The sequence below is a fragment of the Fragaria vesca genome, linkage group LG2 (assembly GCF_000184155.1).
Source record: "Fragaria vesca subsp. vesca linkage group LG2, FraVesHawaii_1.0, whole genome shotgun sequence".
Taxonomy (NCBI): Eukaryota; Viridiplantae; Streptophyta; class Magnoliopsida; order Rosales; family Rosaceae; genus Fragaria; species Fragaria vesca.
In genome coordinates this window covers 21,376,936-21,399,403 of record NC_020492.1, presented here as the reverse complement: position 1 = coordinate 21,399,403, position 22,468 = coordinate 21,376,936, and the positions used below count along the sequence as shown (strand labels likewise).

At 38.4% G+C, this 22,468-nt stretch overlaps 4 protein-coding genes across 4 annotated transcripts; 2 read left to right on the top strand and 2 right to left on the bottom strand.

The window, feature by feature from the left end:
• Nucleotides 1-3,307: 3,307 nt before the first annotated feature.
• On the bottom strand, nucleotides 3,308-4,411 carry LOC101295395 (F-box/LRR-repeat protein 2-like). The gene has a single exon (XM_004292780.1). It carries the CDS (start codon nucleotides 4,409-4,411, stop codon nucleotides 3,308-3,310), a length of 1,104 nt encoding a protein of 367 aa, XP_004292828.1.
• Nucleotides 4,412-7,023: 2,612 nt separating this feature from the next.
• LOC101315015 lies at nucleotides 7,024-7,909 on the bottom strand. Its single transcript, XM_004291092.1, has one exon. It carries the CDS (start codon nucleotides 7,810-7,812, stop codon nucleotides 7,087-7,089), a length of 726 nt encoding a protein of 241 aa, XP_004291140.1. The 5' UTR covers nucleotides 7,813-7,909; the 3' UTR covers nucleotides 7,024-7,086.
• A 3,981-nt stretch (nucleotides 7,910-11,890) lies between these two features.
• Nucleotides 11,891-17,188, top strand: LOC101314718. The gene is made up of 18 exons (XM_004291091.1): nucleotides 11,891-12,162; nucleotides 12,263-12,450; nucleotides 12,549-12,653; nucleotides 12,752-12,823; nucleotides 12,947-13,094; nucleotides 13,258-13,340; nucleotides 13,754-13,809; nucleotides 14,017-14,153; nucleotides 14,253-14,343; nucleotides 14,442-14,507; nucleotides 14,617-14,839; nucleotides 15,135-15,236; nucleotides 15,406-15,491; nucleotides 15,593-15,715; nucleotides 16,076-16,145; nucleotides 16,267-16,358; nucleotides 16,523-16,627; nucleotides 16,712-17,188. Exons 1-18 carry the CDS (start codon nucleotides 11,993-11,995, stop codon nucleotides 16,823-16,825), a joined length of 2,031 nt encoding a protein of 676 aa, XP_004291139.1. The 5' UTR covers nucleotides 11,891-11,992; the 3' UTR covers nucleotides 16,826-17,188.
• A 419-nt stretch (nucleotides 17,189-17,607) lies between these two features.
• Nucleotides 17,608-22,092, top strand: LOC101295106. The gene is made up of 18 exons (XM_004292779.1): nucleotides 17,608-17,776; nucleotides 17,862-18,050; nucleotides 18,137-18,241; nucleotides 18,319-18,387; nucleotides 18,499-18,646; nucleotides 18,748-18,830; nucleotides 19,231-19,286; nucleotides 19,412-19,548; nucleotides 19,644-19,734; nucleotides 19,832-19,897; nucleotides 20,009-20,231; nucleotides 20,603-20,704; nucleotides 20,856-20,941; nucleotides 21,036-21,158; nucleotides 21,359-21,431; nucleotides 21,507-21,598; nucleotides 21,711-21,815; nucleotides 21,889-22,092. The coding sequence occupies exons 1-18, from the start codon at nucleotides 17,608-17,610 to the stop codon at nucleotides 22,000-22,002; spliced, it is 2,031 nt and encodes a 676-aa protein (XP_004292827.1). The 3' UTR covers nucleotides 22,003-22,092.
• The last annotated feature ends 376 nt before the right edge of the window (nucleotides 22,093-22,468 follow it).

Below are 22,468 nucleotides of genomic sequence, written 5' to 3'. Positions count from 1 at the left end.
TCCTCCTCCTCCTCCTCTTCCTCTTCCTCTTCCTCTTCCTCTTCCTCTTCCTCTCACCGGTCACCGCTCCGACCAAATCGCTAGGAGGCGAGGAAGGGAGGAGGAGCAGAATAATGAAAGAATGACTGTTGACTAAGGCTTCGCCGAATCCAACCAGATCTGATTTGATTATTCTTCAATCTCTACAACTTGATTTGCTCAAAGATTATTTGGAATTTAAAACCCATATCTTTTGAATTTGACAGCAAAAAATGATCATTTGTAGCTAATCTGTGCTCATGCTTCGTGCTGCTACTGTATTTTGCTATGTGCTGCTACTGCGTGTTGTTGCTGCGTGTTGCTGCTGCGTGTGATGTTGGTGTGTGCTGCTACTGTGTGTGTTGTTGTGTGCTGCTACTGTGTGTTGTTATGTGCTGCTATTGCGTGTGTTGTTGTGCTGCTACTGCGTGTGTTGCTCCTGTGTGTCTGCTATGTGTTGCTGCTGCGTGCTGCTACTGCGTGTGATGTTGGTGTGTGTTGTTGTGTGCTGCTACTGTGTGTGTTGCTGTTGTGTGTTGCTACTGCGTGTGATGTTGGTGTGTGTTGTTGTGTGCTGCTACTGTGTGTGTTGTTGTTGTGTGCTGCTACTACATGCTGTTGTGTGTTGCTACTGCATGTTGTTGTGTGCTGCTACTGCGTGTTGTTGTGCGTTACTACTGCGTGTGTTGTTGCTGTGTGTTGTTGTGTGCTGCTACTGCGTGTGTTGTTGTGTGTTGCTACTGCGTGTGCTGTTGTGTGTTGCTGTTGTGTGCTGCTACTGTGTGTGTTGTGGTTGTGTGCTGCTATTGCGTGTACTGCCACTGCATGTTGTTGTGGATGTGTGTTGCTACTGTATGTGTGCTGTTACTGCATGTGTTGTTATTGTAAGTTGTTGATTCATGTTGCTGCTACTACGTATTGCTACTTCTACTAAAATTAACTGCTACTACACTAAATTATTGAAAATTTACTACTGTATTCTATTTACTGAAAAATCTCAAAAGGAAAGACTTTTCTCTTCTAAAAATATATTTAATTAGTGTAGGGTTAGTTTGGTAAATTAAATCATGGCACATGGCATGTAGAGAAAAAATTGTCCTTAATTGTTAAAAATTGTCCTTATTTGTTTAACAACAAAACAAGTGGATTTATTTGTGTTTTAAATCTTTTTGAAGGATGTATAAGTGATTTGCTATTCCATCTTTCGGTGTGGAATACAGTTATATAGGACACGTAGTTTCCTTCCAGGTGTCGGGACACGTGTAGTACACTTGTTTGTTTTTTTTTTACCAGGTTTTTCTAATAAACTTTTTATTTTTCAATATAATAAATATCAAAAACAATTAATTCTCAAGAAATCAAAACTATTTGTATAATAAATATCAAAAATGTTGTAGGAGAAATGTTAAAATTAAGAGAGATAATAAATAGATCGGACAAATCATCATCTTATTTATTGATATTTATTGATAGGAACCCTTTATATATAGAATTACAAGATACATTTTTGGTATATAGAATGCACATAATCTTTTTTTAACTTGATAACATATCACTACATGAAATTATGATTCCTTGTTTTACTAGCATTAGACCAAGGCATACACAAAGTGAATATTCTAGAACACAAAAACAATTAATTCTCAAGTATAATAAATAGTTTTGTTCGCCGTGGTTCATAATATTGTTTGGGCTAGTGCTTAATTAGTTTTTTTGAGTATGCGGTCTGTGTCTTGCGAGACATGAAGGTAATACATTTAGTGCACATTTGGTGCTTGAGACTACATTAGATCTCCTTATTTTTTAAGACTGTCATGTATTTATGTGAGATGTCTTAAGTTGTACTAATATTAACTCACGTTTGGTGTTGCATGAGATTAAAAGGTTGTTTGCTTGGTTTATGATTTAGAGTGATGATGTTATCTAAGGATGACCTATTTGAGTACTCACAATGCCATCTGAGGCAAAAATGAAAACAATGTGTTACGTAAACTCATTTATTTTAGTACCCAATAACCCAGTAACAAGGTGCTCCTTATTTAGCACAGTTTTATTTAGTCCCATGAAATAAACATACACTTATAGTTCAGTCTGGTAAAGAAGCGTTTTAGTAAGGTTTTGCGTCTTATTCAGAGTCGGATCTCTTTTCGCTCCAAAGCTCTCAGCACGAACTTACCGTTTGAAGTTTAGTGCTTGCTCCAAAAATCAATGTAACATTTCACTATTGATAAAGTCTCTCTTGATCAAAACAAATATGAATTTGGTTTGAGGAATGTTTTCGTTTTCTTTTCTTTAATTCCACCGATCCATATTTTAGTGTTCCTTTTTATTTTAGAAGGAAAAGAAAATTTCAAGGAGACGGATGGAAATCTTTCAAACAATTGATTGTAACAATTTTGAGACGAACGAATTTGAGATTCCATATATACATGTATGATGTTTGGACGTGACTAAATTTGGAGATTTTGTAAGTAGTTGGACAAAGATATTCAGCTCGGAGAAGATGAATCAATCATCGGTTCACTTCCCCCAGTCTCAGCCATTGCTTATTGGAGACCTCTGAGAACGATCTTCTATCTTCTAAGGGTGCAAAACTTGTTCAGGTTTAGGCCAAGTTGCTATCCAATGTTCTCACCCCTTGTGACTTTTTTCACTCTCCATAATACAGTTTACACTAATGTCTGATGCTTTTAGTTTTCTAAAACTCTAAAGCATTGTGATCATGGAACTCTGGCCAAGTAAAATGAACCAAGGTGAAACAAGATTTGAACAATGCAGTCCAGAACCTAAATGCTTAAAACAATTCAAATGCAATTCCAGAATGGAAATATATTTCGGCCTTAGTTCCGTTCATCTGGATTGCTCATGTACGAAAACTCAAGTCCTCAAATCATTTCTGGTAATGTGCAGTTATCAGGCATGTGGGAACTCTAGCAATTAAGTTTGCAAGCAAGATTTCATTCAGTCTTACGAACAGATAGAACTCATGGCATGGTCTAATTGCGGTGTCTAAAAATCTTAGGCAACTCCTTTAACTGAAACTAGTTGAGCTTAAACATATAGAGCAAAAACTAATTGAAACCTTTATATGAAAAAACATGTAAATGCAGATACTGTATGGTCTTTGAAATTTCGAGGCTAGCAGTAGTACTAACATTTAAAGGTCTTTGAAATATTTATCATGATGAACTTCTTTAGCTGAACGTAAAACATACTAGTTGTTGAGAACAGAAGTAACAGAAACAAACTCCAGCGCACCTTTGCCAAGCTCAAGTCACCACCATTACCTCTATTTTGAAGAATAGGTTGGAAAAGCACTACCCATCCTCACGAATCTTCGAGTGCGCTCTTGCATCAGGGGCAATATCTCACTTAAACTCTCCTCACCATGAACAAATATACTCTTCAATGCTGGACATCCAAGCACCAAGTGTTCCAAATCAGACGCATGAACTTGATGAAGACGATGCAAAACAATAGTTTCCAAGCACACATGACCCCTAAATGCACGGATACCAGCTCCAGTTAGCAACCTACATTCACTTACATCAAGCACCTCCAAATTGGGGCAATTCTCAGCCAATGCAGCAACTGTGCGGTTAGACAGTTTAGCCAACGCAGCCAAGTTCAATGTCCTAAGTGTCTTAATGGCCGAGATTTCCAAACCCCCAATGTCTGTGATTTTGTGCCGCGAACTGTTACACAAACTCAGGTGCTCCAAGCATTGCATTTTCTGCAACCGTGACACCCCAACATCAGTAATTCCCTTACACCAAGCTAGTATCAATGTCTTCAACGTTTTCGAACAAGAGCCATTTGCAAGAAAACCCAACCCACGATCCGTAAAACCACACGACTCCAAATCCAAATACCTAAGTGAACCACAACACCCAATTGCTTTGAGGGCTCTATCAGATATGCTATAACAACCTCCCAAATCCAAATGTACCAAATTCGGGGCAAACTTTATGAACGAAACAATTACATGGTCAGTAATAGACCTTCTTCTCTTAAGCAAGACCTTAGATAGTTTCGGACATCTATTTGCCAGCTCCACGAGACCAAACCCCAAGAGACAGAAGGGTTTATGACCCGACGTGGTAAGGTCAATGGTCTCGAGTTGGGGACATGTTTGGGCTATAAATTCGAGGTCAGGGTCGGTGATGTGCTCGGAGGTTTGGAATGTGAGTAAATTGGGGAATCTAGGGAGTACCTGGCGGAGGAATTGGTGTCGGAGAAGACGGAGTGATGATCGGTGTAGAGCCTCGAGTTGAAACCATTCCTTGCAGACTTGGGAAAAGGTTATTCTGTCACCTGGGTCGGTGAGCTGGGCGAGGATTAGGCCAAGTTCTTCGTGACAAAGCAAACGGATTCTCCCCAATTGTTTCCCCATTGTTTTCTCTATTTTGGCTGAAACTGCGAAACTGGAGGACGACGACTTGCGTTGTAGTGGAAAGCTTGAGATGATGGGTAATGTTTTGTTCTCTGCGACATGTAGTTACCTATTTTTGGTCACTTGGGTTGGGCTAGCAATTTGATGAACATGCACAGCCCAATGTATAAGAGGACTATGAAAACAGGCAAAATGTACACTTTAGGTACTTGAGGAGTTGGGGCATGTTTATTAACCTGTAATGAAATTAAGAGTAACGGAATTGATTCCGGTATTAGTAAATTCTAACGTTTACTAATATGTCAAGGTATTGGAATAGGTGTGGGTCTCATTTACTTATCAGGAATTGATTTCTTATAAACCCCCTAATTTGATACCTAAAATATGGAACCCCTTATCTTATTAGGAGGGAGATGAATATCAGAATCAAACTTATAGAATCAATTTTTTCTCCCCAAAATATTATCACATAATTATGATATTTCCAAATTACCTAACCTTAAAAAATTGCAAACATTACAGCTTCCTTTCTTATAAGGGTATTTTAGTAATCAAACAAGTTTTAATTTTAATTCTGATTCCATATAGTAAGTAAGCAACATCAATCGTAATTAGTTTAATTCATGTTTTAATTCTGTGTGTTAAGTAAACAGTAGAATGAAATAAAATATTCTCGTACCGATTTTTGTTTATACCGATTTATAATAATATTCTCATTCATGTTTTCAAGTTAGTAAACGTGCCCTTAGGTTAGAGTAGTGACGCTCAATATTATCTTGAACTAGCCTCTTAACATGTGCATTGCACATGTCAAATTGATTTTCCTAAAAAGAAAAAAAAATCAAATAGAGATGTAGTGTGGCAACTTTGTAAATAGATATTTAGTTGGACAAAAATGCAAAATGCAAAATGCAATAGATAAATCATATTACGTTCTTAACCTTATCTAATATTTTTTTTTTCTTAACCTTGTCTAATATTTTCTTGTTCTTTAACATTTTGCAATATCATGGGTAAATTGGGAAGTTCAATTTTTTAGTAAAGTTTTGACACCAAAACTTAGGCTTCCCATTATAGAAGTTGAGATAAGATGTAACAATGAAGGAGACATGGACCATAAACCTCGTGAATATTACACTCACCCTCTAAAAGAACATCTAAATAATGTAAAGAGCTTCATCAATTTGAATACATCCAAATAGGATAACCTAGCAAGAAGTAAACCGGATTGATTTGAAACTTGAGGTTTTCGGGAGAGCATCTGTTGGAATTAAGATATCAAAGGGGTACCCAAAATGATTAGAAATATAGATATCAAAGGGGTACCCATAATGATCTTCGTATGTTTATCTTCTTTACAATAGATGATATGCTAAACTCAAAGTTCTACATTGGAGAAGCAAGTTTTAGAGCGCTCTCCTTTTTTTTTCTTTTTTTCTTTTTTCTCTTTCTTGAGAATGTTTAGAGCTCTCCTTTGTGCCTGAAATTGAAGATGTCTCTCTCCCTAGCTTTGCTAGGGTTTTACTCGGCGGCGGCAGTAGTCGACAAAACTCCCAAACTGACCGACAACGGTGATTCTCTTTTGACGAGGAAGGAGATCTCTTCTTCAGTCTCTTTTTCTCCAATCAAAGGCAGTGATGGATGACTCTATCATGTCTTATATGGGCGGTGATGGATGTCAAGTCCAACTTGTGGTGGTGATGGCGGCTTTGTTCATCAGAATCTCCTAAACAAAGGTCTTGGTTGTTCTCTTTTTGTTCTTGCTTTTGAGTTTGATACAAGGGAGGAATCAATACAGGCCGATCGAATTGTGGCTTGGGATGGAATGGGAACGTTGAAGAGGATTGGAGCGCTCGAAGGTGGCTTGTTTGGCGGCGGTTGGGAACCCTCAATTTAGATCTTTGCGTCTCAGATCTCGGCAAGAGGCCATGCACCAGGTATTCACCATATTTCCGCTGTTGGGGAGGATGGTGGTGCTCTGGCTCTGATTCCGGATTTGGTTCCGACGGCGCCGCTGCTATCCGATGGTGATGACGGTGGGGAAAAGATAAAGGTTGCTAGGGTTTCTCTCAAGACTTCTCTAGGAGTTGGGCTTGTTTGGGCTTGAGCTGCATCAGCTAGGGTTTCATCTGATTGGGCTCTAGCGGATGAATTTGGGCTTTGGCCCCTAATTTAGAATGAGTTATGGTCCATGTAACTAGTGCTTTTCGCAGAGTCTTGATAGTTTTCTTTAAAACCTAGTTTCACCTGTAAAATAATTGTGCTTAATCGCTATAAGGTGTGTGTACTTAGGATTTCAAAGCTTATGTTTTATCTAGTATAGGACTTGCAATTCTGCAAGACGATGTTTTCTGACGACCCTATAAGGGTACGTCGTCTTTGTACTGCTTGCTCTGATTTAAATCGTATAAACTTTTGATAAAAATAAAATAAAATAAAATAAAAAGCTCTCCTTTGTTATGTAAGCTATTTACTTAAATTATTGACCACAATCAGACAACGTTGCACTATTTAGAGAAGACAGTTTTGAGTAGAATAGTTATACTTTTGTAACTCGATCAAATCTGTTTTCCAATCATTGAACATTAGGAGATCTCAAATCACTCATCTAAAAACCTTAATTTACATTACCAAAATCTAGATCAATTTATAAAAGTGGGTACATAACATATTAATTACTGAGCTCTTACAAAGAAAATACTCAATTCTGGGCCAGCTGCTCCATCAGGATTGATCATGTACAAAGACTCAGAATCCTTTGATCCAACCACCCTATCAAACCTTGCTCTTATGTATGTTAATTCTCCATCAGCTGCATATTCCTTCTCTGATGGACTTGGAAGTACTCCGGCACCCATTGAAACCCCTCTCAAAGTTTGCATAACATGAAGCTCATCCTCTGACATTTGCTGCCTCCTAATAGAATACCCAACTTTTCTCCCATTGCAATACACAGCCCAAACAAACTCCTCCATCAACTTCTTCTTATGCGTCTTGGTCTCGCTCTCCAGCGCGATTCGGACTATATCCGATGCCATTTCCTTGTGGAACACATTGCTGTGCATTGGCAGCTCTATCACAAAGATCGGCATGCAATGAGGGTCTTCTTGTATTGCCAGGCTCACTCTGCCTTTGCGGTAACCGAAAATTGTACCAGTTGTGGCATGATCTTTGAGTAGAGGCTTTCGGGGTCTGCCTAATAGAGCAACCATTTTGCAGCCTGATGTCAACATGGGGAAGAGTTTGAACATCTTGAGGAGGCCTCCCGATGATGATTTTGAAGACTTTGAGGAACGCTTTTCGGATGTGGAATTGGTACTACTAGTGCTAGTATGCCGGATCAAAGAAAAGAGGGCTGAGTTTTCCATGTTATAGAACGGGCTAGAGCGCACAGATGGCATTGTTGGATTCTGGATACGATATCAGTTTCAAGGAAGACTAGCTAGCTAGAAGGGAAGACTGGCTAGCTAGAAGGGTCTGTTAGATATGAGTGTGTCTGGTTGTGTACGCTAATTGGAAATATATATATAGAAGGAAGGTTGGAGAAAAACTTGTGTGGCACGTCATCATGCTGATGTCCCCACTCAAAACCAATAATACAATGATTTCGAAAATCATCGTAAATACGACTTAAGTTCTGAGACATCTTATTGAATACTTTAAACGCGTGATATTTGAAGTTTACTTCAATATAAAATTAAAGTGTTTAATGAAATTTCTTGTACATGTGAAGTTTTCTTATGGACAATATTATGAGATTTATGGCGACAAATTCCTAACTCCACTATCACCACTTATCACGTCACACGCGTTAAGAGGGTTCTAGGGCCTTGTTGGGAGGGAAAGAGGAGCTGGGGAATTAGTTCGGTTGTTCAGTTAGGGTTGGGGTGTGTTTATGTCCTTGGAATGAATGGAATCTATGAAGGTGGGAACTGGGAATAGACTCAATAGAGACACTTCAAGTTGGTTAAGAGTGTTAATGGGACTAAAAAACTGATGTGACAAAGTTTAGTGAAGAAAATGATGTGACGAAGTCTAGTGAAGAAAAGGAGAAGGAGGGTTGAATGTGATAAGATAAGGAGAGGTCTATCGGACCACAGAGATTGTGGGGAAGGAAGGAAGAAAAACAAACTCAAAAAAGCTCAAGAGCTAGAGAAAAAGGACTGCGGCAATGTTGGTTTAGCATGTGCCTCTCTGATCATCACATTGAGCATCAATGTCACTTGCTTTATTGCTTTTCCAAACCCCATCCCATCCTAAAATGCTCCAATAATTATTTAGGTGCAGCTCATCTGATCTCTCTCACCCTCGCGCGACCTAAGTGTTCTGCTTCTGTTCATCCATTTGATCCCTGGCAACTCAACTCTGCCTTTTGCTATTGTTAGTGACTATCACTTTCCTTGGCTCCTTTTTAGTTCCTCCCTCTTCTACATGTCAGTCTCGCTTATCAGAAAACCCATGTTAGCTAGGCAGCCAAAGGTAATCATTGAACGAAAACACTTGGTCACAGCTTCACAGGTCTGGTTTGTGTCCATCATCGCAGTTGCGGATCCAAGATTTATTTTCTTCTTTGGCTGAGAGGAAGTTCTACAATGCTTGCTTAGTTGTATTTGCGTAGTCTACATGTCAATGTCTTTATTTGTTGGCAGCATTCCTCAAACACTTGGTAGCTAGACAATTTCATCTTCCTCACCCCTCGTGACATACTTTCCGGTGTAGAGTCATCTTTCAAGCTATTCACAAACAGACTTTTTAGAAAATGCAATAATGAAGCCTATCAAGTTTTTATTTTCTTCACTCACAAAAATGATGAAGTAACATGAGGTTCACATCCACGTCATTCTACTCATTTTAAGTGCAAATTTAAGCAGGGAGTTGCGAGTGAATATACTAGAAACCAATCGTTCAGTTTAATTGCACCTAATCAACTTAAACCCTGTAATTAGGGATTTACTGAATGATTGATGACAGATTCCTAGCTAAAACAGAAGGAGCTAGCTAGGGTCAGTGTCCATGCTGGGGCTCGTTTGCCATGATCAATATAAAAGAAGCAGTATAGTCGGCATCACCATAAACGAACCAAAATCTTTTTGACAATATTAAACAGCATCTGCTGCATTATAGAGGCACCTTTCTATGGTGCCCACGATGACGAATTAACGGAGTCTTTTGAAGTATGTGGGTGGATTTTTATAATTAGAAACGAAGCATTAAAGAGATAGGAACAACTGAACAAGGCTTCTATATCTGTATTATTTTGATCTTGTTATTACGTCTAATTCTTCTACAGCAACAAGTCAGTGAAACAGTGGTCTCACACATAATGCATGAAGGCAACTACTAATTAATTTCACATCTGCCAGCTCCTGCTTTCTGTGTGAGATTGAGCTTAATAATGAAATTTCTTCGGCTTTATTGAGATATTTCAACCGTCGATATCTTTTTTATTTTTATCGGAATTTCAAACGACATCTGATAATGTTTGAAGAGAAATATGAATGGAAGAAATTGAGGTGGAGCCATTAGTTTCACTTTTGCAAAACTAAGTGAGCAAGCAGCCTAGGAAGAGAGAAAAACTGAGAAAGAAATGGTCCTTTTTCGCATATTAAGGATGCATAACTGGAGGTTGCCTACAGCGAAGGTGGGTTCCAGATCCATATGAGTTTACCAAATGAGGTTGTAGTAGTCTGCAGTCTGCACTGATGCAACATAAAGCTAAATGCAAAGTACAAACAATGCATGATCTCCACCACTTTCAGCAGTAGTGGCAAAGCTCAATTATATATATTGATTGCTTGATTGATTCAAAAGTTATGAATTAGTATTGTGTGATTTGTATTCTTCGTTGTTCAACTTTTGAAATGAACATTAAAATTTCTCTTGCATGTATTTTAAAGTGTGTGGTTTCATTTTCATATTCAACGATTATATTTGGTGGAACGATATGTCGATCTTAAGGTTGAAAAAATGGGAACAACAATAGAAATTGGAAATGATATTTGTAATCTAGAAAGGGTGTTGAAAGAGAAAAGATTCGTGATCATTGCTGTTATGGGAGTGATTGGGGTTATCTCTACATTGGACAATTTGGAGAACAAACAATGTACCTACTAAACTTTGAAAGTTAGATCTATGATCTATCTCTCCCATGATTCAATAATTGATATGAAGTTCTAACAAATCAGGCTAGCTGGGGTAGGACTACTATTGCTCTCTTTTCTGGTCAACTTGCTCTATAAATTTAGCAAAATTAAGAAGGCAAAAAGATTACTAAAATCAACAAACTATCATCAAGAGTTAATAACCGAAAAATTATCATCAAAATGAAAGAGCACATATATGTAAGATAGCATTTCCGACACAAAATATTTAGAAGAATGTACGATTTACCTGAGCCTGTCGCATCAGATCATTCGAGCTTGTCTGCATCATCATGAGGAAGCGATATCTGGGTAAATACTACATTAAAGCAATGAGTCTTACTATAGTATCGTGCGGAGTGAAGGACGAAGTGACATACCTGTTGAGCAAACAGATTGATAGTAAACTGCCCACTAGTTAACAACTTAACATTGCCGCAGATACAAAGTTGGCCCTTGCAGTTTTAGATGGAAACAACTCCATTGCGTATGAGATACACGTACGACCAAAATCATGTCCAACCAAAATGACCTGCATTTTATCATTGTAATGAAGCTTAGACGACTAGGAAGCTATGTTATTACATCACGAAGAACGAGTGAAAGAGCTCAACCCTTTTTGCCCTCCTTTAGATTTTCAAGGATTTCAGTATTGTGCAAGACTGGTAATGCTGTTTGGATCGAATGAGAGGATTCCAGAACCAGTTAACTCCACCGCATCAACCTTTTCTTGTAGGAGTGTCATTGTTTTATACCAGCACCAATCCCACCTCCATGAACAAGTACGAAATGATTTGTTTCCAGATCACCAATCCTGTTAAAAAAAATTGAACATTTAAGCCAAATTTTCGTGGTAAGTAGTCGTGACAATGATTCTCAAATCCTAAATCCATCGTCTTTCTCAAACCCTAATTCTCGAACGACAATTCCAATTTGCGATAAAATAAATAAAAAATAAATAAATAAAAGGAAACATGGGCCTTAGTGGGCTAGGCGAAACGGGGCTCACGCGGGCTGGGGGTCTCACCTACTTTAAATAAAAAATAAAAAATAAAAAATAAACTAATAGGCCTTATGGGCCTAAGCGGGCTAGGCGGAGTCAGTGCACGTCTAGGCAGAACAAGAGGATATGGACTCACGTGGGCTGAGGGTTCCCACCTTTAAATAAAAAACTTAAAGTAAAATAATAGGCCATCTGGGCCTAAGCGGGCTAGGCGGTACTAGAGGATATGGACCCACGTGGGCTGGAAAAAAATTAAAAGAAAGTCAAAAAAGAAAAAGAAAAAAAGAGAGGTTGGATAGTCAAATGGCTCTCTCGTCGATCGCTACTCTCACTCGCTTCTCTACTTGTTCTTCTTCTTCGTCTTATCACTTCCACTGTATCAGTAAACGACTCAGGCTCATCGCCACAGTCCCAGCCAAAACTCACCACCGCAACAAAATGGCGTCATCTTCTCCGCCGGAATCCAAGAAAATCGCAGCTCCTTTCGGCTCCTGGAAGTCCCCGATCACCGCCGATGTTGTCTCCGGCGCCTCCAAGCGTCTCGGAGGCACCGCCGTCGATTCCCGCGGCCGCCTCATCTGGCTAGAGTCTCGTCCGTCGGAATCCGGGTACGTATTTCACCGTCCAGCTTAATCTGTCTGTAAATTTCAATCGGATGTGTTTGAGTTTGAGTTTGATTTTGATGAATGGGGAATTGTGTGAGTACAGGCGAGCGGTTCTGGTGAGGGAACCGGAGAGACCGGAAGACGAACCGGTCGATATTACGCCGAAGGATTATGCGGTTCGATCTCTGGCGCAGGAGTACGGCGGTGGCGCCTTCCGTGTTTCAGGAGATACAGTTATCTTCTCTAACTATAAGGATCAACGCCTTTACAAGCAGTCTTTAAGTTCCAAAGGTGATTCCTATATACGCTTTTGCTTGTTATTCAAAATTGAAGTCAAACTTGTAGAAATGATTAGTTGAGAGCTGATGAAAACTATGTGTGTTAATCAGATTCTTCACCAGTGCCGCTCACTCCGGACTATGGTGGACCGGTTGTTAGTTATGCTGATGGGGTATTTGATGCACGTTTTAATCGTTTTATCACCGTCAGGGAAGGTAGATTTTGTTAGTGATTAGTGCAGCGTGTACTTCTGCGCTTTCCGGTATTGTTTACTATGTAATATGTTTGAAACCGATATATCATGTTGTTGTAGATTGTCGCGAAAGCAGCATCAATTCGATTACAACAATTGTCACGGTACGGCTAGATGGAAATGGCATTCAGGGTAAAGAGTCTGTTACTTCCTTTTCCAATGCACAGTATATGTCAAACGTGAAATATGTTAGAAAAAATGTGTCTGGATACCATTGATGTTGTTTAACTAATGCGAGCACCGTGTTATATCCAGAATCAGAAACACTCGTAGGCGGAAGTGACTTCTATGCTTTCCCGCGTTTGGATCCCAAAGGAGAACGATTCGCATGGATTGAATGGTGCCATCCTAACATGCCATGGGATAGGTCTCAACTTTGGGTTGGGTATATATCTGAGAAAGGGTAAGCAAATTGATGACATTGCTCTTCTTCAGTGTATAGCTGTGTTGTTGGACTTTGAACATTGATGGTTTACAGTTAATGTTTTGACAAGGGGAATATGTATATTAGTGTTCTGTGCTGTTATTTTAATTAGTAAGGTTACCATTGTGATTCTTTTATGCAGAGACGTCACGAAACGAGTATGTGTTTCTGGCTCTGATCCTGCAATCAAGGAGTCTCCAATTGAACCCAAGTGGTCCTCAAAAGGTATTATTCTTTTGTATACTTGGTTGAGGAACTAATTTAAGTTTGATGTGTTATTGTCAGATTGTCATGTCAGTAAGATACTGAACTTGACTAACTTCAGGCATCCAATAAATCTAGTGTCTGAGAAAACTTATACTTTTGGAAAAAGGGAACTACTTCTGTCTACGTTAAGTACTGGTAATACTTGAATTATTAGATTTCCATGACTAATCATGAGTTTAGTCCACCCCAACCTTGACGAAGGAATTCCTCAAGTTTTTGCTCACTTACGATTCTAATACTCCATTTATTTATCTCTTAGTGCTACTTAAGTATCATGACTTTCAGTCAGTTCTATACTGTAGCAAAAAACTGATGAAATTGCAGTTGCTTCCTACCATTGTACGCTTCACCTGTTCTGCTCAATTGTGCAGGGGAACTATTTTTCATTACTGACCGTAAAAGTGGGTTTTGGAATCTCTATAAATGGGTAAGTTTGGTACTTGAACATAGCTTGAATATGTTGTCTAGTTGGACTGTTGGACTGCTGAACTGTACTTCTTGCCTAATTGGACAACGATTTGTACGCATCAAAGAACAGTTTTTGCTTGAACATACTGTCTAGTAGGTCAACAATGGGCATCAACTGACATCTTTATCTTACACATTTCCTGATTCACTTACACTTTGGCAACAGGTTGAGTCTACTAATGAAGTCATATCAGTTTATTCTCTGGATGCTGAATTCTCCAAACCACTATGGGTTTTTGGCTTCAATTCTTATGAATTTATTGAGAGCCATGAACAAAAGAACCTAATTGCTTGCAGCTATAGGTAATAATTAGTCATTTTTCATTTATCTTGTTTTGATGCGTAGTTTGTAATCATTATCATCTATACAATATAATTTGAATTTTGGTTGTTTGCTTGTAGGCAAAATGGGAAATCATATATTGGAATTGTGGATGATGTTCAGGGATCATTATCTCTTCTTAATATTCCTTTCACGGATATTGATAATATTGTACTTCCAAAACACTTATGCTCATTGGTTGTCCGGTTAAAAGTTCGTATGAATGTGAATTAATTGTAGATTCTGAATTTTCATGTCTGTCCATGCAGACTTTGGGGATCAATTGCTTATATGTGGAAGGAGCATCAGAAGTTCATCCGTTGTCTGTTGCTAAGGTGTTTGCCATCTTTTATGCTGCATAGCCAATACCTCTTTGTTCTGCCACACCTACTATTGTTTTACCAAGTGAATGACATGTATCTTGAAATAATTTTTTCCTTGCAGGTGACATTAGATGATCAAAAATCAAAAGCAGTTGAATTCAAGATTATTTGGTCTTCTTCACCTGATTGCTTAAAATATGAGTCCTACTTCAGCCTACCTGAATTGATTGAGTTCCCAACAGAAGTTCCTGGTCAAACTGCCTTTGCATACTTTTATCCTCCAACAAATCCTAGCTACCAAGGCACTCAGGACGAAAAACCTCCACTATTACTGAAAAGCCATGGTAATTTCAAACTTCCTAAACTGGGGGACACTTTTGGTCTCACAAGTTTAGTTATTTTGTTCTTCAAAGGATGGCAAGTGAGTCTTTCCTTCTAACTACAGGATTATGTTGTTTATTGGTTTATATTAAAAGTACAGGGATCATGGGATAAGTAATAGCATATGACTTCATTTCATCAGAATTTTACCTACACCAGTATATAGAAGTACTATAAGAATCATCTTTTAGTTGGGTGTTCTCCTTTGTAGTCATGTATAGTTTAACTCAGCATTGTTTTTCTTTTGATTCATTGCAGGAGGTCCCACGGCTGAAGCACGTGGAGTTCTAAATCTGAGTATTCAGTACTGGACTAGTCGTGGTTGGGCATTTGTTGATGTTAACTATGGTGGAAGCACAGGTTTGTTCTTAACTTTCTATTTTTAGTTAATATTATGGTTTTGTTTTTCTTATACAAGCGCTTACGATCATTCTAGTCCTTATTTATTCTTCTCATATTTATTGTTATGGAAATAGTTTTGCCTTCAAAATTTTATTTCCGTCTATCTTACTAGACAAATGTTTTTAAGGTTATGGCAGAGAATATCGTGAAAGGCTGTTGAAGAAATGGGGAATTGTGGATGTAAATGATTGTTGCAGCTGTGCTAGTTATTTGGTATGCATTTTACCCTCCAATTTCCAAAATGGTGATGATAAGTTTGATAGATGACTCGTGGACTCAACAAGCCATGGTAATATATATATTTTGCTATCCAGGTGGAATCTGGAAAGGTAGATGGGAAACGGCTTTGTATTACTGGGGGTTCTGCAGGTGGGTACACAACCTTAGCTGCTCTTGCATTTCGAGACACCTTCAAGGCTGGAGCTTCCTTGTATGGTGTGAGTGCCTAACACTTTACTTTGTTTATTATTTATCATTTATTTCTTGCCTGGCTTAAACGATGCCAAGTTTTCTACTTAATAGAACTGAAGGGTTGGTGAAATGAAGTGTAGTATTACACTTTCAGCATAAAAGTATATTGTAAATAAAAAAAATGGATTTGTTTCTTTGATGTCTTTATATTCAAGTAGCTTTCCTCCTGGAACTTAATTAACATTTAATTGTTCTCTCTTTCTTATTTTTATCAATTTTGGTTATCATTTTCCTCTCTTATTGAATGTTTCCTTGTATGTGTACTATATTCTGTATGAACTAGATATAGAAAACTGAAATTTTCTATCATATTGATCCATTAACAGGTAGCTGACTTAAACATGTTGAGGGCAGAAACTCACAAATTTGAATCTCGTTATCTGGATAATCTTGTTGGTAAGTGAAAAGATAACATTTGACTTGTCCTTTATTATTCGTTTTTTTTTTTTTGGAACAGACCTTTATTATTCGTTTTATTGATAAAATTGAATGTGGAGAAAATTTCAACTGGTTGCAGGTAGTGACCAGGATTACTTTGATAGGTCACCAATCAACTTTGTTGATAAATTTTCCTGCCCAATAATCTTATTCCAAGGATTGGAAGACAAGGTAAGCAGATCTAGCTATTTGTTTGTCTGTTTCATACTCTCTGTTTTCTCAGTTAAACCAGGTAGGAACCCAAGGTTTAGAGCTCAATACAAAAGAAACAATGAATTTTGATCATGATTTGTGATCTTTGGGTTAATGACGGAAAGTACAATATATTTTTTTAGGTTGTACCCCCAGATCAAGCTCGTACAATTTACCGTGCTCTGAAGGAAAAGGGCTTGCCAGTTGCCCTGGTGGAGTATGAAGGTGAACAACATGGTTTCCGCAAGGTATTTTCTACTCTATCTTTTGTCTTATGTTTCTTCAAACTTAAAATGATGAGAAAGTTTATACTGATCTTGGATTCTACACAGGCTGAGAACATTATATTCACTCTGGAACAGCAAATGGTTTTCTTTGCACGTTTAGTTGGACACTTTAAGGTTGCAGATGATATTAGTCCAATCAAGATTGATAACTTGGATTGAGCATTTGACAAGGAGGGTGCCTCATTCTGGAATCTTTCACTCTGATTTTATGCGAAGGACTAGATTTGCAGGCTTAGGTTCGTATACAAACAATTTGCTAGTTTGTAGGGGTAATTTTTTAGACAAGCCTGAACGTATTGCCTACTGTGAATGACTGCATCCCTGTGCTGTGAGCGATGTTTACCTTGATTGATACCTTCTGGAAATGTGAAAGAGTGAAAGCATTATGTAACATCTGATGTCAACGTTGGTTTCTTCCAAAATGAACTTTCGGGTTCAGTCAGTTTCTCCTGTAATCGTGTACAGAAGTTGTGATTAAGCATCACATTAGTTAGTCAATAACACAGTTCCTGCTGTTATAAATGCCGATATTGCACTATTATGTACAGATTAACGAACTGGATTTGAGGATCCCATGCAGCAATTCTGGCAGTCGGTGAAGTTTTCTCGGACGATCGTCTTAGAAGTTTTCTGGGAGAGACTAATCTGTATGAACGTGGAAGGTTTTCCAACATCTTGCTAACTTAGACCACAGAGTTTATGATACGTATTGATACCTTGTCATCGAACTGTGAAGCAACATGGCACTGAGAAGCTACACACTGTCATCATTGACTGATCTGGCGCCCTTGCGTAGCTTTCCGCATTTTCTTCTTGTCTTTCAATACAAAATTGCAACTCTCTCTCTCTCTCTCTCTCTCTCAGCTTCTTCTTCTTCTCCACTTGAGTGTCCAGTAAACGACTCCTCAGTTCAGTTGAAACGTAAGAACGTATCAAACAGAATGACTTCTTCTTCCTCTGCTTCCCCAAGCAAGCTCACAGCTCCTTATGGCTCCTGGAAATCTCCCATCTCCGCCGACCTCGTCTCAGGCGCCTCCAAGCTACTCGCCGGCACCGCCGTCGACGCCCTCGGCCGCCTCATCTTCCTTGAATCACGCCCCTCCCAATCAGGTAACATATCCACCCCCCCCCCCCCCCTCCTCTACCTATCCATTCCATCCGTACCTACTTTGACTCTACTCATTTTCAATGCACAGACGAATGGTTCTGGTTCGAGCATCTCCGGAAAATCAAGACCCGGTTGATATTACGCCGGAGGATTGTTCTGTTCGGACAGTGGCTATGGGCTCCGAAAGTGGCGGTGCTTTCACTGTCTTAGGGGATACTGTTATTTTCTCCAACTACCAAGATCAACGTCTTTACAAGAAGTCTATGACTTCCGCTGGTATTGTCGTTTTCATGATTAAACTTGTCGAGATGCTTAAACTGAAACTAAACGTGCTAATGTAATTGATTGTTGTGTTTTTATAGATTCTTGTCCTGTGCCGGTTACTCCAGATTATGGTGGACCCGTTGTGTGTTACGCAGATGGTGTGTTTGATCAAAGGTTTAACCGTTATGTCACTGTAAGGGAAGGTATGCGCTCCGTTTCCTACATGCATTTGCCATCCGAATGTCTGATACTGAAAACAAGATCACTCATTTTTGTGCAGATTTTCGCGAAAGCAGTCTTAATTCGACTACAACTATTGTAGCAGTAGGGCTTGACGGCTACATTAGGGGTATGAGTTTGTAAAGAACACATTTTTGTGTCATTAGTACATTTGTTACTATTTGATGAAGACTGTGGATTGGTGGTGAATTGCATAATGTGAGCATATTGTGGTGTGCAGAACCGGAAGTGCTAGTAGCTGGAAATGACTTCTATGCCTTCCCGCGAATGGATCCCAAAGGTAAAAGAATGGCTTGGATTGAATGGTCTCATCCTAACATGCCCTGGGATGAAGCTCAACTTTGGGTTGGGTATATAGCAGATAATGGGTAAGCACAGTTTCTTTGAAGGTGTGGATTGATACTCTTTGGTATGGTTATGATCCCTTAGTTACTTTAGTAAGGTTCATCTTCTCGAGTCTTTCATGCAGAGAGGTCCACAAACGTGTCTGTGTTGCTGGCGATGATCCTCGGATTATGGAGTCTCCTACTGAACCCAAGTGGTCATCTAAAGGTACTTATATATTACTTAATTGACTGAGGAACATATTTAAATCTGAACTCTCATTTGTAACCTGATCCTCTATCCATTACATCTCTGTCATGATGAAAAAAACGAATTAAATGTGCATCCTTTAGATAAAGGTTAACTTCTCTTGTCTTTGGAAATTATTGGATGCACAAAAATCTTGATTACTTATTCGATCAATCCAAGATGAGAGGTCCATGACTGGTTCTTGATTTTTACGATTCACAGCTTCTTCAAGGTCTCTGACTGTCTCGTACTGTCTTCTCATTCCTTCTGGTGCTTTTCATTGTGCTTTCATATATTATTTCCAGGCTCAATGGCTCTTGAATATGTGCGATAAAGTTTTGAACTTTCAGTTGATTTATGCTATGTTCGAATTGTTCAGGGGAGCTGTTTTTTATTACTGACAGACACAATGGGTTCTGGAATCTCTATAGATGGGTAAATTTTGTACTTTGACCTGTCTGTTCTCCTCGATCTACTGAAAATAGTATAACAGTATACTCATGTGTTACTTTGAGCACTTTTAGACGGGCTAAAATGATATGGTGTACGTTTGACAACAGGCTGAGTCTAATAATGAGGTGATATCAGCTTATTCGTTGGATGCTGAGTTCTCCAGACCATTATGGAATTTCGGAATGAATTCTTATGAGTTTATTCAGAGCAATGAAGGGAAAAACTTGATTGCTTGTAGCTATAGGTAAGAAATATTTACTGCATTGTGTTTATCTTGTAAATTGTGTTGTCTGCCTGCTCTGCTTTAGCATCAAAATAAGTTTTGGATTTTGTATGTAGGAAGAGTGGAAGGTCATATCTTGGAATTCTGGATGACGTTGAGGGCTCTTTATCTCTGCTTAGTATTCCTTTCACTGATATAAACAATATTGTACTTCTAAACACGTTTTGCTCATTAAGCTTCTGTGCTAAAGCTGTTAAGTATTTGTCCTCTTTTTAGTATTAAATTCGAATCTTTCTCTATGCAGACTTTGGGGTTCAGTTGCCTATATGTTGAGGGAGCATCAGAAGTTCATCCCTTGTCTGTAGCTAAGGTATTTTGCGATATTTTGTTTTGTATCGTAAAATACCTCTGTCTGTTGCATTGTGTACTGGCAGAGACTATTTTGTATTAATTGAGCCACTTATGTCTCATTTTGGTGCAGGTGATTTTAGATGACCATAAATCAAAAGCAGTTGATTTCAAGATTCTTTGGTCTTCTTCACCTGATTGTCTGAAATATGAATCCTACTTCAGCTTACCCAAATTTATTGAATTCCCAACAGAAGTCCCAGGGAAAACTGCCTTTGCATTCTTTTACCCACCATCAAATTCTGATTATCAAGCTACTATTGATGAAAAGCCCCCACTATTATTGGGAAGCCATGGTATGCATTATTTTGTATCCAACCCATGGTATGTCATGGTTTGAAAATCATTGTCATTATGCATGTACTATCCCTACTACGGCATTTCTGTTGCAAATGTAGTTTTGGAATTCCTTGGAGTAGACAGGCGTGCTTCTCTTTCTGAACCAAATCTGTACAGGTTTCAGTGAAAAGATGCTTAGATTAGGGAATAAACTAATGGTAGAGGTGATCATTTCTTCAATATGTTTCACCCACATATTTGCATAGCAAGTAGGCTTATGTAATATTAGGCTATGCCTGATTCATCAGTTCTCTCAAATGTGATGTAATATAGTTAAGTTATCTTTGCCAAGAAATTTTGTTATAAAAATTATCTTGATTTACTGCAGGAGGGCCCACATTTGAATCGCGTGGAATCTTAAATCTGAGTATTCAGTATTGGACTAGTCGGGGTTGGGCATTTGTTGATGTTAACTATGGTGGAAGCACTGGTTTGTTCTTAACCTTGTATCATGTTGATTCTCTTCTTGTTCCGCGGTCTCATATATTGTATATAGAAGCCAGAAGGTACTGTAGTCCAGTAATTGACACCGAGTATATGCCTTTTGAATTCAATGTTTCCATTTCTGTTTTGGTTTGAAGGTTATGGCAGAGAGTATCGCGAAAGGCTGTTGGGAAAATGGGGAATTGTTGATGTAAATGACTGTTGCAGCTGTGCTAGATATTTGGTATTCATTATATCCTCCCTTTTCCTAAAGAATCATAATATTTGGTAGAACACTAATTATTAAGTGATCCTAATATCTATATTTTGTTATTAAGGTGGATTCAGGAATGGTAGATGGGGAGCGACTGTGTGCTACAGGGGAATCTGCTGGTGGATACACTACCTTAGCTGCTCTTGCTTTTAGAGACACCTTCAAGGCAGGAGCTTCCTTGTATGGCGTGAGTACCTAACCGTATACTTGGGTTTCTGCTCATTTTCTATGAACAGATATATCAGAAGGAACAATTGGTTGTTTCCGCAAATTTGGAAACTATTTGATATGCAAGGGATTATGAAACCTCAAATGTCCACCAGCACTCCATGAACAAGAAAACTGACATTATTTGTTATTATTTTATGTCATATTGGCCATGAACAGATAGCTGACTTAAGAATGCTGAAGGCAGAAGAAACTCACAAATTTGAATCTCGTTATATTGATAATCTTGTCGGTAAGTTGGAAAGGACATTTGATGCTTTACTTTATAGCAATAATTGGAAACTGAGGCAGTTTTAATTGGTTGCAGGTACTGAAAAGGAGTACTTTGATAGGTCGCCAATTAACTTTGTTGACAAATTTTCTTGTCCTATAATCCTATTTCAAGGATTGGAAGATATGGTAAGCAAAGTAGCAAACGCTGGCTTTTTTCTTTGTCTTTTTCTTTGTGGTATTCAGTGGCTTCATGAACTTCATGGTTGAGTTTGGAAAGTAAATCCTTTTTACTTTGTAGTCTGTACCCCCAAAGCAAGCTAGAACAATTTACCACGCTTTAAAGGAGAAGGGTTTGCCTGTTGCTCTTGTGGAGTATGAAGGAGAAGGACATGGTTTCCGCAAGGTACTTTCTACTTTCTATTCACAAAATTAAAATGATTGGAAACTGTAAACTGATCTAGCATTATACAACACAGGCTGAGAACATTAAATTCACCCTGGAACAACAAATGGTTTTCTTTGCACGATTAGTTGGACACTTCAAGGCTGCGGATGAAATTACTCCTATCAAAATCGATAATTTTGTTTGAGCATCTAATACAGGAGATCCCTATCTACATAAGTCTTTTGTGTTATTGTGTAAATTATAATACATGCACACAGACAGAGATATGTAATATGTGGTATATGCATGATTAGCTGGTTGTGATAACAAACTAGCTTAGTCACATAAGCTTGGAATATAATCAGGCTTTGATAGAAATGTAAGTCTATGAAATGCAATACACCTTTCTCAGTACTTCTAGAAGTTGAAAAATACTTGCTGTCTACTTCCCCTGTATTCTACTAGTACACGCTTTGAATTTTTGTTAAGTGTCCCTAAAGGAAATATTATAGAAGTAGATGGAATACAATTCTACTGCTCCATTTCTATTTGGAATTTAGTTGTAGTTGCGTCCATGTTTCATAGAATTAGAACAATTTAATTTGCTTCTGGATGATAAGTTGATAACTAACGTAGTTGTCCTTCCGTGACGTTTTGACTTTATAGGTTGA